The sequence below is a fragment of the Camellia sinensis genome, chromosome 8 (genome assembly GCF_055761805.1).
Source record: "Camellia sinensis isolate YWXY chromosome 8, ASM5576180v1, whole genome shotgun sequence".
NCBI lineage: Eukaryota > Viridiplantae > Streptophyta > Magnoliopsida > Ericales > Theaceae > Camellia > Camellia sinensis.
The window spans coordinates 193861685-193881110 of NC_138968.1; the positions used below are offsets into that span (position 1 = coordinate 193861685).

A 19426-nucleotide genomic window follows, 5' to 3' on the forward strand; every position below is an offset into this window, starting at 1 on the left:
AAATAATAACGGGTGGGATTAGAATTGAACCAGATAATTGATGTGTGACTAAGATCTATGTTTATATATGAAATTAATCTCAATTAATAAAAAATAAATAAATAAATTTTTATGTGGGGCTATAGCTCTACTCATTAGAAGGGCTCTTTTGAAAATAGTTAAAAAAATTAAAAATTAATTTTTAATTTATTTTGAGTCATATCACTTCTCATATTTTTTATATATATATTTTTTTAAAATAAAAAAAAATTGACTGTTAACATCTTTTCAAAATAGGAAGAATATTTTTTTTTTTGTTTTTAGCCTAATAGAAGGAAAATGCACGGCGATGCAGCAACAACGTACGACTTCCGTTTGGTACACACTAAAGTCTACAGCACGTTCTCGTTGACTTGGAATAATGCAGCATAATACATTAGTAAGTTAAAAAAAACAAAAATTACAAATTACAAAAAAAACAAAAAAAAAAACTTACGTATGTAATAAAAAAAAAATTATTTTGTTAATTTAAATTTTAATATTTTAATTTATTTTCAATCTAAACCATAATCTATTTCTGTTGAATAAAATCAATAAAAAAATAATATTTTAATTATTAAATTTAACGAAAATAGATATTTGAGATATTTTATGACCAAAATATTATTTTTTCGTTAATTTTACTTAACGGTAAATGAAAATATAAATTTATAATTATTTTAAATTAAAAAGATGGTCGTTATTACAAATATGCAATGAAAAGTATCACAATCGGATTTCAATATACAGACATCATGCATGTTAAAGAAGCAACAACAATAGACTTGAACACAACTGAAAATGGAAAGCGTCCCTTATCGTTCCGGACGAAGAGAGCTTGGTACACGGGCACATTAACCACAACCACTAGCCAACACAGAACAATCTGCGGAATCAAACCTCGGACGAGACTGAATTTCACGATTCCTCCTACAAAACTGAAGAGGTTGAGCACTGCCAAGGTTGCTATGATGTCGAACATGACTGAGGAGCTCCCAAACTCTAGCATCTCTTGCTCGTACCTCTTCGACAAGTCCTCGTCAACTACTTTGGCTGTGATGGCAAATGCTTTCTGTGACAATCCTAGATGGCGAATGATGGTGTCGATGAAGGCAAAAGCGTATGAAGTTGTTCTTCGGATTAGCCATATTCGTTGTGAGTTGCACCATGCTTTGAGTGTGTCTCCACAGGTCAGGGACTCTGCTATGCTACAAGCATTCCTGGCTAGATATACATATGCAAATGGTAGGAACCATAGGCTTGACACCTGACATGCATACGAAAAATTAAATAAATTATAATTATTGAATCGATTCAATTATATATATATATATATAATTATACAAAATAAACAATTTATATTATTTAAACGAGACCGTGAGATCTCCGGACAACATCACCGGAGGAATCTGTTCGGTGGATCCCTCCTTGAATGGGTGGGCCACACCAACCAAGAGTATTTTATTTGTTTATTTTATTATAATTTCAACAATAATACATCTCCTAAACGAAGGAACTTTAATAAGCTCTAATGATATGAAAAATCAAAAAAACAACAAACAAACATTTTTTTAAAACATTTAGAGATCAACCCCATTTAGAGCTCCTAGAACTCTTTTATTAGAGTTTTAAAACATTTTTGTTATAGTTTATAAAGTTTCTCAAAAAGCTTTGTCTTGGTACTTATCGAACAACAAAAAAAGTAATGTTAGAGATCATGAAAAAATATTATCAAAATGATCACAAAAGATTTTCTACTTTTAGATTACATATACAATAAAACACAACACACTAATCAAAAGATGAAAAATCTCTATGATGCATTTCATGATTTTTTTTCATGATTCCTAATATTATTCCAACAAGAAGAATGAAATAAGACCTTCGGGTCTAAGCTATTTTTTTTAGTACAACAGCAAAAAAAAACAGAGTGCGCAGAGGGAGAGGGGGAGAAAAATTAGGATTTTCTCTATAGTTCAAATTAAGATTGAATGGTCATTTCTTATCTGATCTTGATAAAATTTTAGCATGTTGTTCATGGAATCAAACTCTACATTTTGATTGGAGTGGATCTTGTCAAAACTATCTTGAATTGATAGTTTGAAATATCCACTTTGGTGAGACCTAAACTTTATCTCTTATTGATTTTATTAAAACTCACTTTTATAGTGATGATATAATTGTTAATTAGTTATTCAAGAATATTCTCTCGATGATTGTATATCTTTAGTTGTGACTAGAGATGATATCTTATAATAGAGTTCGATCTATGGACGTAGGCATTTTTATCAAACCTTGTAAATTTATATTTTGTGATTGTTTTTGTGCCTTTAATTTTAGTTATATTATTACTTGTATTTTACAATTTATTATCCATTTTCTAATTACACAAAGAAGAAAAAATATAAAGTTTTCCTGACACAATCGTACTCCATTCAAGATATCAAGCCATCAAACTCAAAGCAAAAGTTGATCCGTAGAAGAGGCCTAAATTTGTTCGAGAAGCCTAAATAAAATGAGATCTTAATAACGTCTTCGGAAAATGGAGATTATTGACATAAGAAATTTTTAAAATTTCTTTATAGACATTTGGCGACACAAACTAATTGGCCTCGACAAAAATGTCCATAAATCATTAATTAGCTTAACTTATAAGTTAGTTTATTAAGCTTATTTTTGTTTTTGGTAAAAAAATTCAACTTCGACTGAATTTTTTTCATTATTTATGTCTGTCTAGATTGCACAATCTTAAAATAAAAAATAAAAAGTTCACTCTAGGTGAAAACAAAACAATTTTTGGTATTTTTTTTTTTAAAAAAAAACCCTTTAAAAACTTGGCTTATTTTTTATTTTTAGAGGAAATTTTCAAAATTTTAAACTTTTTACTATTATTTAATCTAGACGGACATAAAAAATAACAACATTTAACTCAAAATTAAAATTCACTAAAACAAAAATAAGTTAAATTAACTTCTTCTTTTTTTGTAAAAAATTTAAATAAAAAAAAAAAGGAAGTTAAATTAAACTCTAGTCAAAGGAATAAATCATACTCCCGCCGTACGGCCACATGGTACTTTGTGGTATTATGATTTGGAGTAATATTAGAGATTATGAAAAAAATATCATTAAATACTTCATGAAAATTCTCCTCTTAAATTATACATATAATAAAATACTACACACTAATCAAATGATGAAAAATCTTCAAAAAGCATTTCATGATCTCTAGCATTACTCTTGGTGGAAAAAGTAAGATATTACGATTTTGTACAGGGTGATTAAGGAACATAAGAAGACATGATGAATAATAATTGGTGAAAAAATATGAACACATGATACTCTGAAAATAGTTAATAATTTTTCTTCATTTTGGGTGGCCTATATTGACATGACCAATTTACATTATATCATAAAAAAAATTATTAGTTGGTTATGAGCCACCGTGTGGCCATATCCCAGACTAATCACACATCTCCATATTCCTCAATTATTTAATACAAAATTATGAGTCATATCCTCTACACCAATCATAATACATGTGAAGCAGCTCGTGACGCTACGTGAATAAACTAATAACTTCTCATATCGTGATGTTTTGAAAAATTAATAAAAAATTGACTTTTTTGTGACTTTTTGACTTTTTTATGCTAAAATAGCTTATTTTTTTGTGACTTTTTTTACTAAAAAAAACCAAAAAAATCAACTTTTTACTATATACTCAAAACACCCACCATACCCTTTATTTTTCAGACACTTGCTAGTTTTTTTTTTTTTGAACAGACATTTTTTAGTTGGCGACTTTTCCCAACAACTACATAGGTAGACAGAGAGAAGAGAGAGAGAGGTACCTCAGGGAATAAAGCAACGCCGCGAAGCAGGCAAATAGAAGGGATGGTAACATAATACAGAGTAGGGAAGGAACAAGGAGCCCACAAAAGGTAGACACAGTACCCCATTTGAGCACCAAGTTTGATCTTCCCATGACCATATATGAATGGACAGTACTTTGACAAGAAAATCTGAAACATGCCTTCAGACCACCTCTTGTGCTGAACTAGAGCTTGATCTAGTGTTGTTGGAGCAATCCCCAAAAAGGCCTTTCTGGTCTCCGGATAGTAGTATACCGGTTTCCATCCCCGACACTGGATGGTTAATCCGGTTATTATGTCTTCCACCGGACAACCATACATCAGTCCCATCTGCGTGAAAATTTTGATGTGAGTTTGATCTAAGCAGTTACATGAGGCAAGAAGTAATATAATTTGATCTGAGCAGGTATCAGGGGTAATTTGGACAAAAATTAAAAAGCATGACCAACCTACACTAACACAAGTGTAGGCTTTTTATATAATTAGATAGATAGAGAGAAAGACCTCTTTTCCCCATTGAGTACCCTTCTCATAGCTACAATTTGCAAGAATTTTAGACCCTTCTTCCAATTCATGGACAGTTCTATCTTTCTTTGTATCACACACACTGTTCTTCAATTCTCCTCTGTAATTTTCAGAGTACTTTAGCCCACAAAGACTTTCTCGCCTATGGAAGCATCCAGTGCCACAGTACAAGGCTGCATTGTATCCATCTATGCCGGCAAGCTCAATCTTTGTGACCAAGATTAGAATATATATCACTCAAAGTTCATATCTTAATAATAAAAAAAATCAAAACTACTATTTTTAACACTTACCAAATGAGTTGTACTGGCAACATTCGAATAAATATCGTTCTTGGTGATGTTATTGTAACTCTGTGGGTGTTGCACGTACGAGGTCTTGTGGCCATGTTTTTCGTCCATGAAGAAGCATAGAGCCTCTTTTATTGCATCCGAATCATTGGAGTACATGTCGCAGTCCAAGTTGAGGATAATAGGTGCGTTGCTTATTTCTGACGATACTCTTATCTGCACGTTCAAAATGATTAGCGATTTAGCTAGTCTGTTGGAGATGCACTATGTATAAAACGTTGAACCCGGCTTAATTACCAGTGCATTCATGGACCCGGCTTTGAAGTTGTGAGGGCACTGAGGTCTCTTTTCTCTTGCCAAGTACACCAGTGTTGGCAATTGATGTCCATCATCATCCACTGCACTCGGCTTCCTACCATCAATTAAAATCTGAAAACAAAACAACACAGAACAAGCAAGAAGAGTAACAAATCTTCTGATGACAAAAAATAGTACTATTAATTACATGGTGTTTTTATGCAATAATAATCACCTGAACAATTGATTGGTGATCTTGCTTTGTCACTTGAGAGTTCCATTCTAAAAACCCTTTGTGTTGATCCTTTACTTCTTTCGAAAGACTACCCTTTTCAGTAGCTGCTTCAATCCGGAATTTCATATCTTCATAGAGTTTCTTTAATAGAAGAAGAAGAAGATGAAGAAGAAGAAAACAATCAATATATCTCGAAAATGATTCACAAACAAATTCTTTATACATGAAATTCATTTAGACTAATTTGGACTTGCATTTTAACTATTACCTTAGTGGCCAACCATTCTTCTGCTAATTTGGGATCTTGCTGGTTGAAATTCTGAGAAAAGTAAGCTGCAGGGGACCTTGGTTCGACCCTGAATTTCTTGCAGAAAGGAATCCAATGTTTGGAGAATTGAGAGGCTTCCATCAGAGCATAGAATGTGAATTCCGACCCGCCATCGTCCGAAAGGTAAATGCTCAATTTTTCAGGTGGGTAATTATATGACATAACCGACAAGACCGTGTTAATCACCATTGTCGGAGGCTCTATTTTGGGATCCGCAGTGCAGACGAAAATGTCCACAGCTGGTAATTTGTCCCCGTACCTATAACAAGCACATCATCACTGTCTTGACAATGGAAAATATGTTTTCATATGGTGTTAAGTAGTAAGTTGCAAAAGCTGGGAGGAGATTCTCCATCTTCAAATCTTGGTGTTTTAATATTTATCTAGGTTTTTCTGTTTCAATACATGTTAGAATTTACCATTCACACTCACCTACTACACTCCACCTACCACCAATTTACCCTCACCTACTCCTCACCTACTACCCAAACCCTCTCCTATATAATGCCACTCTGATTTGTAATACAACACATCAATCAATATATCAATCATAATATATACACAATTTATGCTCTCTCTCTATCAATTTATTTTTACATGGTATCAGAGCAGGTGTAGAACCTAATATTTTTCACTTCCCCGGCGGGCGGCAACCTCGCCTTAGCCGCCCGCCGGACCTCAACCTATTCCGCTAGAATTTTCTACACATACCTTGAAATTTCCACCACCTGCACGCCCTTTGAGTCGCTGTCCTTGACTCATCCAGTCAACCCAGACACATACACAACACCACCACTGACCTGTCCCAGCTCCGGCTGCCGCAGACGTCGCGACCGCTGCAGCCGTGTGATCCAAGCTGCTACTACTAGACGCCTCACTGTGTCTAAGATGCTCGTTCTCGTTCTGTCGTCTGATCTCTTGAACAGCCAAGTAAACATGCCGATCAGCTGCTGAATCCATCGAGAAAGATCTCCTGATGGGTTGTTCAATACAGAACCGATCGTCTTTTTGCCTCACATCAATGCACTCATCACCCATACTCGACACAAGATGAAACTTTCCTTCTTTCACCTGCTTCCCGAGCTTCTGCTCAAATTTTCCCGGAAAGTGAACCCTTGATAGCATTAACTGTTCCCTCGGGTCATTTCTTTCTGGAACTAATTGTCTACGTGGTTGCATTACTGTTCTATTAGCTCCGGCCAATTCAATTACCACAAAGGCTTCATCACCACCATTGAAAGTATCTACAAATGGCCTTGGATCTTGAGGTGAAGATGTTGGTGCAACAAGCTGGTCAATCGGATATCGTGTTGTGCCAGACATGCTCGATCTGCAGAGAGGGCAGTTGGCATTGCTTTGGAGCCATATATCAATGCAGTCCAAGGGAAAGGCATGACCACAATTGGGAAGAACTCTGACCATGTCTAGTTCTTGAAACTCATTCAAGCAAACCCACTCAGGCAAAAACATTTTTAATATTTTTCTTCCACCCACTCTCTCTCTCTCATCCCTTTTTTAAAACACACTTTATTCCCCCCTCCCATGTGCTGTTTTATTTACTTGATAGCATAGGACCGTGTGCATACTGTCTCAAGCGCCTCCATGATCAATGCCGAAAAACTGGTCCTAGCCTGAAAAACATTTTTAATATTTTTTCTTCCACCCACTCTCTCTCTCTCATCTTTTTTTTGAAAACACACTTTATTCCCCCCTCCCATGTGCTGTTGCCTATATATATATATTAAAAAAAAAAAAAAAAACAAAAAAAAAAAAAAAAAAAAAAACAAAACAAAACAAAAACAAAAACAATAACCAACAAACCATGTGGGCTTGTCCCCTCTCTCCTCCGTTTGATTCCCACACTGATTTTTTTTTTTTTTTTTTCATATACTCTATCTCCCCATATTTTTTTATCTCTTTTCTTCATCCCTTGTTTTCTTTCCTTTTCTTTTTATTTTTACACAACACGCTACCACAAAAAAAAAAAAAAAAAAAAAAAAAAAAAAAAACGAAAGAAAGAAGACGAACTGCACACCAAACTCATTTTATTCATATCAGGGGCTCAACCCCGATCACCATTTTACACCAAAAAAAAAAAAAAAAAAAAAAAAAAAAACAGATCCACAGGCAGGATTTTCTTCTCTACTCTGCCGCCGGTCTTTTCTTCTTGCCTCCGTCTTGGACAGTCCTTGACGGTGCTGCCTCCGTGCTTCCTAGGCCACCCAGCAAGTTGCCTCCTGCCTGCTCCTCCACTGCAGCATATGGCGGCCCTCCAAATCGGAACATCACGGTGGCCTTCCGCTTCAGCTCTTTGTTTTCTGCCTTTAGCACGCTTATCTCTGCTCGCGCATCCTTATACATGCGTTGGAGCAGAGCCAGCTGAGAGTTTAAATGCTGCACCTCATTTGTCCTGCTCTGCAGCCGGTTCGACAAATTTGTGACCGCCGTCATGGTTTCCACGCATGACTTCAGAGTATACTGATTAGCCTCAATATCAGTTTGCATCGCCATTTTTTGCTCCACCGACCGCATCGGAAAGTTCAATGGAGCAAAACCAGAGGTGTTTGGTTGCGGTTCACTGGCCACCGCACCAGTTATTTCTCTTGTGGGCTCGTTCAGTTCTGGAAAGAGCGTGAGCAGGTTCTGGGTAACTGGACGGGAAGAAGAGGCCATGTTTTTGAGTTGCTAAGTGTTTCAGAGAAGGGTTGGTTTCCGGGTGTTTCAAGATTTGCAGAGACAAGCTCTCCGAGCGTTCAGAGGTTTCAGACTCGTATGCATAGCCTTCGCCTCAACCTTGTTTTAAATAGCCAGGGCCAGCCACGCGCATCGCGCGCCTCTTGCCGCCCGACAAACTGGCACGCCTTTTCATGGCACATCTTTTGATAAAGTGGGCACGCCTTTTGATGGCACGCCTTTTGAAAAATTGGGCACACCTTTTGAGGGTGCAACTTTTCCTACGGTCCGACATGACCCTATAAACTGTCCCGACATTTGATTCCGGTTAGCTTTTCCAACGGTCCGACATGACCCCTTAAACTGTCCCGACATTTGATTCCGGTTAGCATACAGTGTCCTCTACACCGTTATGACACCCCCTTTAGTGTCCTCTACACCGTTATGACACCACCATACAGTGTCCTCTACAACGTTATGACACACCATCCAGTGTCCTCTACCACGTTATGGCACCAGCTTTCAGTATCTTCACCAACGGTCTGACACGACCATACAGTGTCTCCTATCTTTTTTTATTTTTATGTATTTTCTTGTTTTGTTCCTCTCTCCAAACTCAAGTTGGTTAGTTTCTATCCTCCTTGAGTTTGCGGGGGGCTGTTAGAATTTACCATTCACACTCACCTACTACACTCCACCTACCACCAATTTACCCTCACCTACTCCTCACCTACTACCCAAACCCTCTCCTATATAATGCCACTCTGATTTGTAATACAACACATCAATCAATATATCAATCATAATATATACACAATTTATGCTCTCTCTCTATCAATTTATTTTTACAATACATGTCTTGAAATTGACGTGTTGTGAAATTTTCGCACGATCTAATAGTTAAGAGTACATTAAAACAAACAAAAAATTAAAAACAGAAAATCTGAACAAATTAACACATGAATGGAGCCATAGATAGGAATCAAGCAGTACTGATTACTGAACTTAAACTAACTCAAAACTCCAATAAGAATCATAACCCAGATTCAAACATAAACGAGAGAGAGAGAGAGAGAGAGAGAGAGAGAGAGAGAGAGAGAGAAGACCTGGTTATGAGCCTGTGCTTGAAAGGGTAACGATAAGTAACGTTCAAGCGAACAGAGAGAGTGATGATCCAGTAGAAACCAAACCAGAGCTCGGCCATGAACATACCAATCCAAGCCCATCTTCCTTGTTCAGCTGTTGGGATGTGGGTTAATCTATAAACCCATATCATACATATTCCTATGAATACAGTGATCCCAAATATCCTGTATGCAACTCTACTCTTCTTCCCTACTCTTGTTTCAAATAATGGAAGACCATCTTCTTCTCCCTCTCCTGCTCTGCCCATCTCTGTTTCTCTCTCTCTCTCTCTCTCTCTCTAAAAAACATTTATACTCAAAGTCAAAGTGATTCTATCTTTAAATGAAAGAGATCAGCATAGCTCTCCTGCTCTGCCCGTCTCTGTCTGTTTCTGTATCTGTCTCTCTCTATAAAAAGACGTATTCTCAAAATGATTCTATCTTCAAATGAAAGAGATCAGTATAGAAGAACTTTCAATAGTAATGTTTAGGGCTAGACTTATAAATATATACAAATTTGGCTCTTTCACTCTATTTTGTGAAATTAGTATAATTATTGTATTAAAAAATAAATTTGTGAAATTAGTATAATTATTGTATTAAAAAATTTTTAATGAATGAATTACACATATAATAAAAAGATAGATAATTTTGATCATTGTATAAACTAGTAATAAACTCTATGGATCTAATTGCACGGCACAACTCACATATAAGTATAGTAATTTTAATATAATTATAAAATATAATTGTTAAATTTATTTTATATTATAAGAGACATGTATATGTATATATTGCACTAATATGTTTATTGAATATAATTATTTATATTCTTGATGTTTGGAAGAAATTAAAATGAATTTAATAACTAACTAATATATTAACGAAGTTTTAACTATGGAACATGGTGGTGTGGTGGCTTGTGCGCTGGGAAAAAAACCACTATGCATGTGGTCTTGTGCTGGAGAGGGCTTCTGAGTGATTATTTAGTAGTTTAAGAATATGAGTATGTAATATTTTATGATAGTATGATTAGTGAAAAAGGTAAAATATTGATTTTTTGTGTTGAATAATTAAGATATATGAGAAGGAATAATTTTTCCTTTCTAATAGCATTTTCAAGGGTTTGTACAAAAATTAATATGCTAAAGTTTGTTATATATATATGACAACAAGTGACAAAATTGGAAATTAATTTTGTGTATTAAATATTTATTAATTTAAAAAATAAATGGGTGTTCTAGTAATGTATTTTTTAAAGTTTGTCTTATGTAAAAGTGTAATACACTTAAATGTTTGTTTATAAATAATAAAATAATTTTTTTTTTAAAAATAACTATGAGTTCAGTTTTAGCCTCCTCTCTTTGTGTTAACACTAGTTAACAAGGGCTCTTAAAGGAGTTAATTAAAAATGCCCTAAGAGATGATTTTTTTCTAAGCTTGGCTTGGATGTGGCAACCCTCGCCCGTTCAGAGTGCCTTCGTCAGTTTCTTGAATCGGGTATTAGTTTAATGGTGATTTTTGCTTCTATTTTTTTTTTAGTTGTACGATTAATTGGACAACTAAAATTCCACGCCCACCATTAATCCAAATTATGAAATCAAATTATTATTCATATGAGTTAAACTAACAATCTTACATTACAAAATGGTGCTACATAATTAATAAATCCAAAATCCTAATTCAATCATATTTTGTTGGTACTATAAAATTATTTTGATTTTTCATAGATTTAATAATTTATTCCGACCGAAATCTAAACCAATCCATAATTTATTTAATATTTTTTCGTGGATTTGATAATTTTTAATTCCATGAATTATTTAATTTTTCATTTGGCATGAGTGAACCGGTCAAAGGTCAATTTGATTTTAAAAAAACATGGGTTTTGGTGTGCAATGCCTAATTTATTTAATTCCGTGAATTGCTAGTAGTTTGTTTTTTTATTTTTTATTTTTTGTTTTTTAGTTTGATGCATGTTAATTTGTCCCTTGCAATAATAGAACCTTTTTTGTTTTTTTTTAGCTGGACATATAGAACTTGGCTCCGACCCTTTGGCAGCTTTGCAAAACGAGGTCAACCTAATGAAAAATTATTCGGTGTTTATGGGGCATTATGTGACAAATGTCGCATAATAATTAAGGCATGTTTTAGAATTGATCTTCTTTATTCTAAGAATGAATACATCCATCGGAACAGTTGAGTTTGATCAATTATAATAATGTATTGGTCGGTGTTCAATGCTTATTGGTGCTCCTTTTTTTAATGGGATGATCAAATTGAAACAATAAAAATTAAGATAAAATTTGAGTTAAATTATAAAAATTAAAAATATAACTTATCCTTAATTAATTAATAGAAAATATAACTGTGTGTTGATGCAAAACCAAACAATTTTCAAGTAGGAAAATGTTTTTATATATCTAAAAATTTCTTCTTATATGATTTACAATAATATAGTATGTTACATGTTAATTTTTAATTTTTAATAAATTTTATAATTTTTTGACTTAATAAAAATATTAAATTGCCAGTTGGACCATGCTAATAATATATATGATGACTAAATTAAGCACGGTCCAAAATTTTAGCCTAAGAGAGAAAAAAATTAATCACTTTGCTTAGTTAGAGTTTTTTAAAAAATTTTACTTTTTTGTTTTTCATATATTTTTGTTTTTACTGAATATTTTTAATATTTTAAACAATTTTTTTAATTTTTAGATATACCTAACATAAATATACCTAACACTACAACATTTTCTTAATTTAGTGACATTTGAAAGTGTCACAAAACTATTATTCTAATGACATTTTTTGGTCTTGTGGCATTTTGAACAAGTGCCACTTCTATCGGTGCCACGGTAGATACGAGTGCCACGGTAGATACTTGCAAGTGCCACTGCACCATCATGGCTAAAAACTTTCAATGACATTTTCATGCCATGGTAGATATTATTTGTGGCACTATCAAGCGCCATTAAAAAAAGAGTTAGTGACACTTGTAAGTGTCATTACACCATCAAGACTAAAACCTTTCAGTGACACTTTAATGTCAAGGTAGGTACTATTCGTGACGCTATCAAGTGCCATTCATGATGATAATTCGTTGTAGAACAATTTGATCCATTCTTGCGGGGACTCGAACCGCCAACCTTCCGCACCATAAACCTTATACACCACACTCTTCCCACTACACCTCTATACCACCACATAATTATGTATGCAACATATATTATTTATATAGTACATATATCCATATTAATATAGTACATACATCACCACCACATGATTATATATGCAACATATATTATTTATATAGTACATACATCCATATTAATATAATTCGTTGTAGAACAATTTGATCTACTCTTGGGGAGACTCAAACCGCCAACCTTCTGCACCATAAACCTTATACACCACACTCTTCCCACTACACCTCTATACCACCACATGATTATATATGCAACATATATTATTTATATAGTACATACATCCATATTAATATAAAAGTATATGTATAAACATAATTATTTTATTGAACATAATATTCTACACTTTTAGCTACTAATTGCTTTTTAGTTGCTAAAAAACTTAACTTTTGTTGACCAAAATCGGATTTGGTCGCTGAAGATGCACTTTCAGCTACCAAAATTTTGGTCACCAAAAAATTTTATTCTCGCCTTAGGATTTTAGTTCTCCCGCACTAAAAATGACCACTTTTGGCGACTAAACTTATTTTTTAGTCGCCAATTGTAGACTTTTGGCTACTAAAATTTTTTTAGTCGGTAAAACCCATATAATCAGCGACCAAACTTATTTTTAGTCGCCAATTGTAAACTTTTGGCTACTAAATTTTTTTAGTCACCAAAAAGCTTTACTTTGGGCTACTAAAAATTTTTTAGTCACTAAAATCCATATAATCAGCAACCAAACTTAGTTTTAGTCGCCAATTGTAGACTTTTGGCTACTAAAATTGTTTAGTCGCCAAAAAGCTTTACTTTTGGCAGCTAATGCTGTTTTGGCCGCTGAAAGCTATACTTTCAGCGACCAAATTTTTTTGGTCAAGAAATTTAGTCGCCGAATATGCTTTTTCCTGTAGTGTATATTGAGTTTAATTCATTTATTTTTAATCATTTACTGCATTTTAAAAATTTAGAAAATATATTGGCATTTTTTGTTTTTTCAAAAATGTCATTATAAGCTTGGAAAGTTTTTGGCTTAGTGGCATTTCTCAAAATGCTATAAAATATTTGTTTATGACACTTTTCACCTAAGTGCCATAAAAAGTAATTTGCACCTACCTAGTGTCTTGACATTTTTTAAAAAATGCCATTGCAACTAAAGTTTAGTGGCATCTGTTGGTAAATGTCACGAACATAATTTTTTGTGTCATTATTTTATAAAATGTCATAAAATAGATGTGACATTTCTTTATTGAAATGTCACTAGAGCCTTATATGTTTGTGATTCTATGGCATTTTTCTAAAACATTTAATGCCAATTTTTATTTTTGTGGCATTTTCTAAAAACATGCTACTAGTGTAGTGTCACTAAAGTGTAAATTTGTTGTAGTGACATTTTTGTTGTAGTGAAGTGACATTTTTTTAATTGAAATGCCACTAGAGCCTTGTATATTTGTGGCTCTATGACATTTTTCTAAAAAATGCCACCAAATATTCTTTTTGTGACATTTTTTAAGAACATGCCACTAGTATGGTGTCACTAAAATATGTTTTTGTTGTAGTGTTGTGACACTTGTTCATTGAAATGTCATTAGAGCCTTTTATGTTTGTCGTTTTGTGGCATTTTTCAAAAACGTGCCACTAAATATCATTTTTGTGGCATTTTTTAGAAATATGCCACTAGTGTAGTGCCACTAAAGTATGTTTTTGTTGTAGTTTTGTGACACTTGTTCATTGAAATGTTACAAGAGCCTTTTATGCTCGTCGTTTTGTGGCATTTTTCAAAAACGTGCCACTAAATATCATTTTTTGTGGCATTTTCTAAAAATATGTCACTAGTGTAGTACCACTAAAGTATGTTTTTGTTGTAGTGATAAAAAGTAAAAAAATTGTGAAAAAAATTTATTAAAAATTTACTAAATACCAAAAATACAAAAAAAATACTAGAATTTGGTACATTTTTTGTATTTTTATATATTTATTAATTTTTTAAAATATTTTTTTACAAATTTTTTACCTTTTAGATACATCTAAGTAAGGTGTATCTAAAAAAGTAAAAAAAATGTTTAAAATTTTAAAAATATTCACTAAAAATAAAAAAAATACGAAAACTAAAACTAAAACTCAATTTTCAAAAAATTTAATTCAAAAAACTCAAACTAAACATACTGAATAATTTTTTAACTTTTGATAAAACGTTAAAGTGATTATAAATAATTATTAATATATTTGAACCTTTTTTAATAAATTTACTTTTGAGAGAACCTTTTTTGACTTGGGCTTCGTTTGGGATCAGACTATTTTAGTAATTTTTGAATTTTTAGCTAAAATATCAGGTAAAAAAATTAGTATGTTTGGGGTAATTTTTTGACTTTTTACGAAAAGATGTACAAAAGGTAAAGAAAAAATAGAATCTTTCACTTTTTATATAGGTTATAAGTTTTTTGATTTTTTTAATAACATTTTAACTTTTAGACTAAAATAGCTACTTGTCAAACGAGGCGTTAATAAAAAAATTAAGTTGCCACTTGGATCATGCTCTCATTATTTTACCTAAGTTTTCATCTACAATCAATAATATCATATAAATATTTAAAAAAAAAATTAAAAGTAATTTAAACTTCAGTTTGCATGACCCTGATAGGTAGAGAGAGTTGATAGGTGGAAAAAGACGTATGTGGAGAAAGTTGAACCCAGCCAAAGCCTTTAATCAAGTGTAGCTGATAGAGAGAGTTGATGGGTGGAAATAGACGTATGTGGAGAAAGTTGAACCCAGCCAAAGCCTTTAATCCAAGTGTAGCTGATAGAGAGAGTTGATTGGTGGAAAAAGACGTATGTGGAGAAAGTTAACCCCAGCCAAAGCCTTTAATCCAAGTGTAGCTGACATCATGTAAGTGTAGCTGATATATTAAACTATCAAGTCGTGGTCCAATTAAGGGAAATGTTTGGACCTTTTAGGATGATACTCACATTTTTAAAGTGATTTTGACTCTCCATATATATTTGGAGTTCATTTATATATGTGTGAAATTTATATTATAAGTTATTTAAATTTATAAGGATTTTATGAAGATTTTGTGAGAAATGAGGTCTCAATCATTGCCCTCTAATTAATTAGAAAAATACTTAAAATTTTTATTTTTTTTTTGTAATTATTACAACTCTTAATTAATTTGTAACCACTTTTTTTTTTTTGTCGTCACTCTTCCCCCCTCTCTCTCTCACAAATACTGTGGAGAGTGTGGGGATTGTGGGCGCCTGGAGCATAACCATGTAGCTTTCACCTTATTGGTGTTTGAGTTTTGATTTTTTTGTTAGCTTAAAATTTTTTAATTTAAAATTTTAGATTTTTTTTTTGTTAAAAAAAAAACAATTTACAAACAACCAATTTCTAAAATAAAAAAAAAATTAACAAAAAACTGTGAATTTTTTTTGTTTTTTTTGGTTTTTTAATTTTTTTTAAAAATTTACTTTTTAAAATTATTTACAAAAGAATTGAAAAGGTAAAAAAAAACATGACGATACATAAATAGGTGCAAGGATTCTCTGTCCCTAAATAATCATACTCCCTGTCTCAATTCACTCACTGTCATTGGATCATATGAAAATCTCAAGATGCGAAAATTTTAATACATATCCAATAATTGTGAGTGAATTAGAATAAGAGAACAGAATTATTTGAGGATAAAGGATCCTTGCACCATAAATAGCACTCACATGAGTTTATTAAAGCCCAAAATTCGGGCCGTTTTTCCTACTCTAGGATGAATCGACTAATTGGGCCCAAAATGAAACAATGATGGACCACAAAATTGTGAGGGTAGGCAGGTTTTTTTTTTTTTTGAACAGGTAGGCAGGTTTTGCCTGCGTTTGGTTGTGTTTTATAAATGTGATTTGAGAATATGAGTTTTATTTTGAGTTTATGGGTTGTAGAATTATGATTTGAGTGTAGAAAATTTGTTTGGTTAGACCATCTCCAACGCTTCACCAAAGTTGATATCAAATTCAAATTTTGATGAAAAAGCTACTGTTCACTGCTCCAACGGTTGCACCAAATCCATATCAGATTGAGATTTCATCAACCAATTCATCAAACTGACGACAAGATACTGATTTCACCAAAACACTGTTGGTGACCATTGGAGGGAGGACCCGATCGACCAACCGGTTGCCCAGCCGATTGACCGACCAACCGGTCAACCGGTGCACCATTTCAGCCCCTGGTTCGTTTGAATCCTCAGCTGGTTGGTTTGAACTGTTGGTTTGAACTGCTGACCGTTCGAGAGCAACCGGTCAACTGGTTGACCGGCCGGTTGACCACCCGGTCGACCGGGTTGGGCAATTCCGCACAGTGCACAACTTGGAGGAACTGGTTTGCAAGAATAGGTTTGAACTGGTTGTTTCAACTTGTTTGAGTTGATTTTTTTGGACATATGTTCATTTGTGGATTACCAATAATTTGAAGGGTGATATAAATTTAAATTTGCAATATATTTGACATACATATTTCATAACTAGCTGTTATAATAATTTACCGTTAGATGGACAGCAGATGGACAGAGTATTTTGAAAATTTACCGTTGATGATGTGCTCTATAAAATAGATCTCATTTCTATATCAAGCTGATTTGTAGGTGGAATGAATTTATCTACTGACTAAATGAATGGCTTATTATGTATTTTTTAACTATGTATGTTGAAAGCATTTTAAATGAGGTAATAAATGAATGGGAAGATCAATATCAGTAAATCAACGCCACATCAATAAATTTGAATAAATTTGTGGTATTATTAAATTACTTGTTGCTCAGTAATTGAAGATCAATAAATTTGTATACAACAATGCAGTAATTTAAGAATTGACCTTGAGTGAAGAATACATAAATGAGACATTATTAATAAACTATGAGTATGCAGATCAACATCAGTAAAAGAAGACATTATGATTATGCAAGTCAACATCAATAATTGAACACATTATGATTATGCACATTTCCATCAGTAATATATTATTATTAAAGTACCATTTAAGACATGATTATGAAATGTGCATAAATGGACGTGGTATTATCATTTGTGGCACATCAACACAGAATTTAGGAAAATCATTTTTATTTTACTTAGTTCATACTGTCACACCCCAAACCCGCCCCTAAAAGTTTGGGCATGACCACTTCAGAAACGGACACTTAACCTGTTATATATAATATATACGGGGCCTGAACGGAAGCATTAAATATCAAAATTGACAATAGAAGTAAAGTCCATTGAGCTACTACTATCATGCCAGGATCACAAACTTTAAACAGACAAATAAAATCTAAAACATACATCTGAATATCGAATATATACGCACATATACACAAGCCCAGCTCTATAATTGGGCATACACCAAAACATTTCGAAAGAAAGTATTATACACGTTTCAACCTTAGGCCAACAACTAGAATGCAAAACCAGACTTCGTCAAAACTTCATGAAAATAAGAGCAGCTTCTCTTAGGCTTGGACATGGAAAGGTTGACCAAAGAGAACAAGCGTCATGCTTTAGGACTGACCACTTGGTTGGTTACCTACAGAAACAGACATAACATAGCGTGAGCCAAGCTCAGTGAATAGCATGATACATAAATGCACAATTTAAACATAATACCTAACAATGCATCAGTAAATGCAAAGATCATGTAGTTAAACTGTTCCTGTTTTCATTTTAAATGGCCTTAGGCCCCAGTCGTGAGTCATAATGGTTTTAAGACCTTGAACACTTTAACATTAAGCTTTTAAACATAATGGCATATAGCCCTTGAACATATGGTATGAAGCCCTTAAACACATAAATATATGAACTCAAGAGGTGTCTCACACGGATTCTAGAGGTGACTCACATCGTAGCACTTAGTTCCGTGTAGCACTTTGTTTCATATTAGAATGGCATAAGCCCTTATCAAATTGGCATTACAGCCCTTATCAGAATGGCATTAAGCCCGTAAAACATTTTGGCATTAAAGCCCTTGAAACATATCGGCATTAAAGCCCTTGGACATGCATATATGAACCCAAGAGGTGTCTCACACGGACTCTAGAGGTAACTCACATCGTAGCACTTAGTTCCGTGTAGCACTTTGTTTCATTTCATAATAACTTATACGGAATGGCCATAGGCCGCGTAGCTTGCACATAATGGCTATCAGCCTCATAACTTTCACATATGTATGGACTCAAGAGATGACTCGTACGGATTCTAGAGGTAACTCGCATTGCAGCACTTAGTTCCGTACAGTACTTTGCTCCATACCAGAAATACAGAATGGCCTTTGCCTAATAGATCATACAAAATGGCCATAGGCCCATATTGGCTTTAAGCCTAGTTCATACATGTATGGACTCAAGAGGTGTCTCACATGGATTCTAGCGGTGGCTCACAATGTAGCACTTAGTTCCAAGTAGCACTTTGTTCCATATCAATAATTAGCAAGTCTTACAGACCAAACCATACATAAATGTCATACTATAAACGGAAATAAATTTATACATATGCATTATGCCTGAATCATTAACAGAAATTAGAATTCATACTTACTTGTACTTAGCCTTTTAATAGCGCTAGCAAATCAATAAAAAGCATTCTTGTTAGTTCCATAAAGAAATTCCTCAACATTGTGAACTTATAGTACACTTGGACTTGTACATATATAAACATGTAATGTAGCTTGTAACATACTTACGCTTGTATCGTCCTTAAACTTGTAACATACTTGAACTTATAACTTGCGTATGCTTGTAATATACTTGAATTTATAACATACATGGACTTATAACATGCTTGAACTTGTAATATACATGAACTTATAACACACTTAAACTTGAAAACTTGTAACATTCTTGA

The 19426-nt window shown here is 33.4% G+C and overlaps 2 protein-coding genes across 2 annotated transcripts; both read right to left on the bottom strand.

Moving 5' to 3' along the window:
• Positions 1 to 670: 670 nt before the first annotated feature.
• Positions 671 to 9887, bottom strand: LOC114303096 (cellulose synthase-like protein E6). Its single transcript, XM_028248246.2, has 8 exons — positions 9342 to 9887; positions 5503 to 5821; positions 5235 to 5375; positions 5000 to 5131; positions 4706 to 4918; positions 4392 to 4619; positions 3867 to 4217; positions 671 to 1285 (listed from the first exon to the last, which is right to left on the bottom strand). The coding sequence occupies exons 1-8, from the start codon at positions 9626 to 9628 to the stop codon at positions 758 to 760; spliced, it is 2199 nt and encodes a 732-aa protein (XP_028104047.2). The 5' UTR covers positions 9629 to 9887; the 3' UTR covers positions 671 to 757.
• LOC145797537 (RING-H2 finger protein ATL1-like) lies at positions 6103 to 7663 on the bottom strand. The gene has a single exon (XM_082884868.1). The coding sequence runs from the start codon at positions 7030 to 7032 to the stop codon at positions 6241 to 6243; it is 792 nt and encodes a 263-aa protein (XP_082740994.1). The 5' UTR covers positions 7033 to 7663; the 3' UTR covers positions 6103 to 6240.
• Positions 9888 to 19426: the final 9539 nt, after the last annotated feature.

Coding starts and splice junctions, on each gene's coding strand:
- LOC145797537 (XM_082884868.1), bottom strand. CDS start 7,032: ATGTTTTTGCCTGAGTGGGTTTGCTTGAATGAGTTTCAAGAACTAGAC.
- LOC114303096 (XM_028248246.2), bottom strand. CDS start 9,628: ATGGGCAGAGCAGGAGAGGGAGAAGAAGATGGTCTTCCATTATTTGAA. Junction 4,620..4,705: donor TTGCCAGTACAACTCATTTG/GTAAGTGTTAAA, acceptor TTGGTCACAAAG/ATTGAGCTTGCCGGCATAGA. Junction 4,218..4,391: donor GTACTCAATGGGGAAAAGAG/GTCTTTCTCTCT, acceptor ATTTTCACGCAG/ATGGGACTGATGTATGGTTG.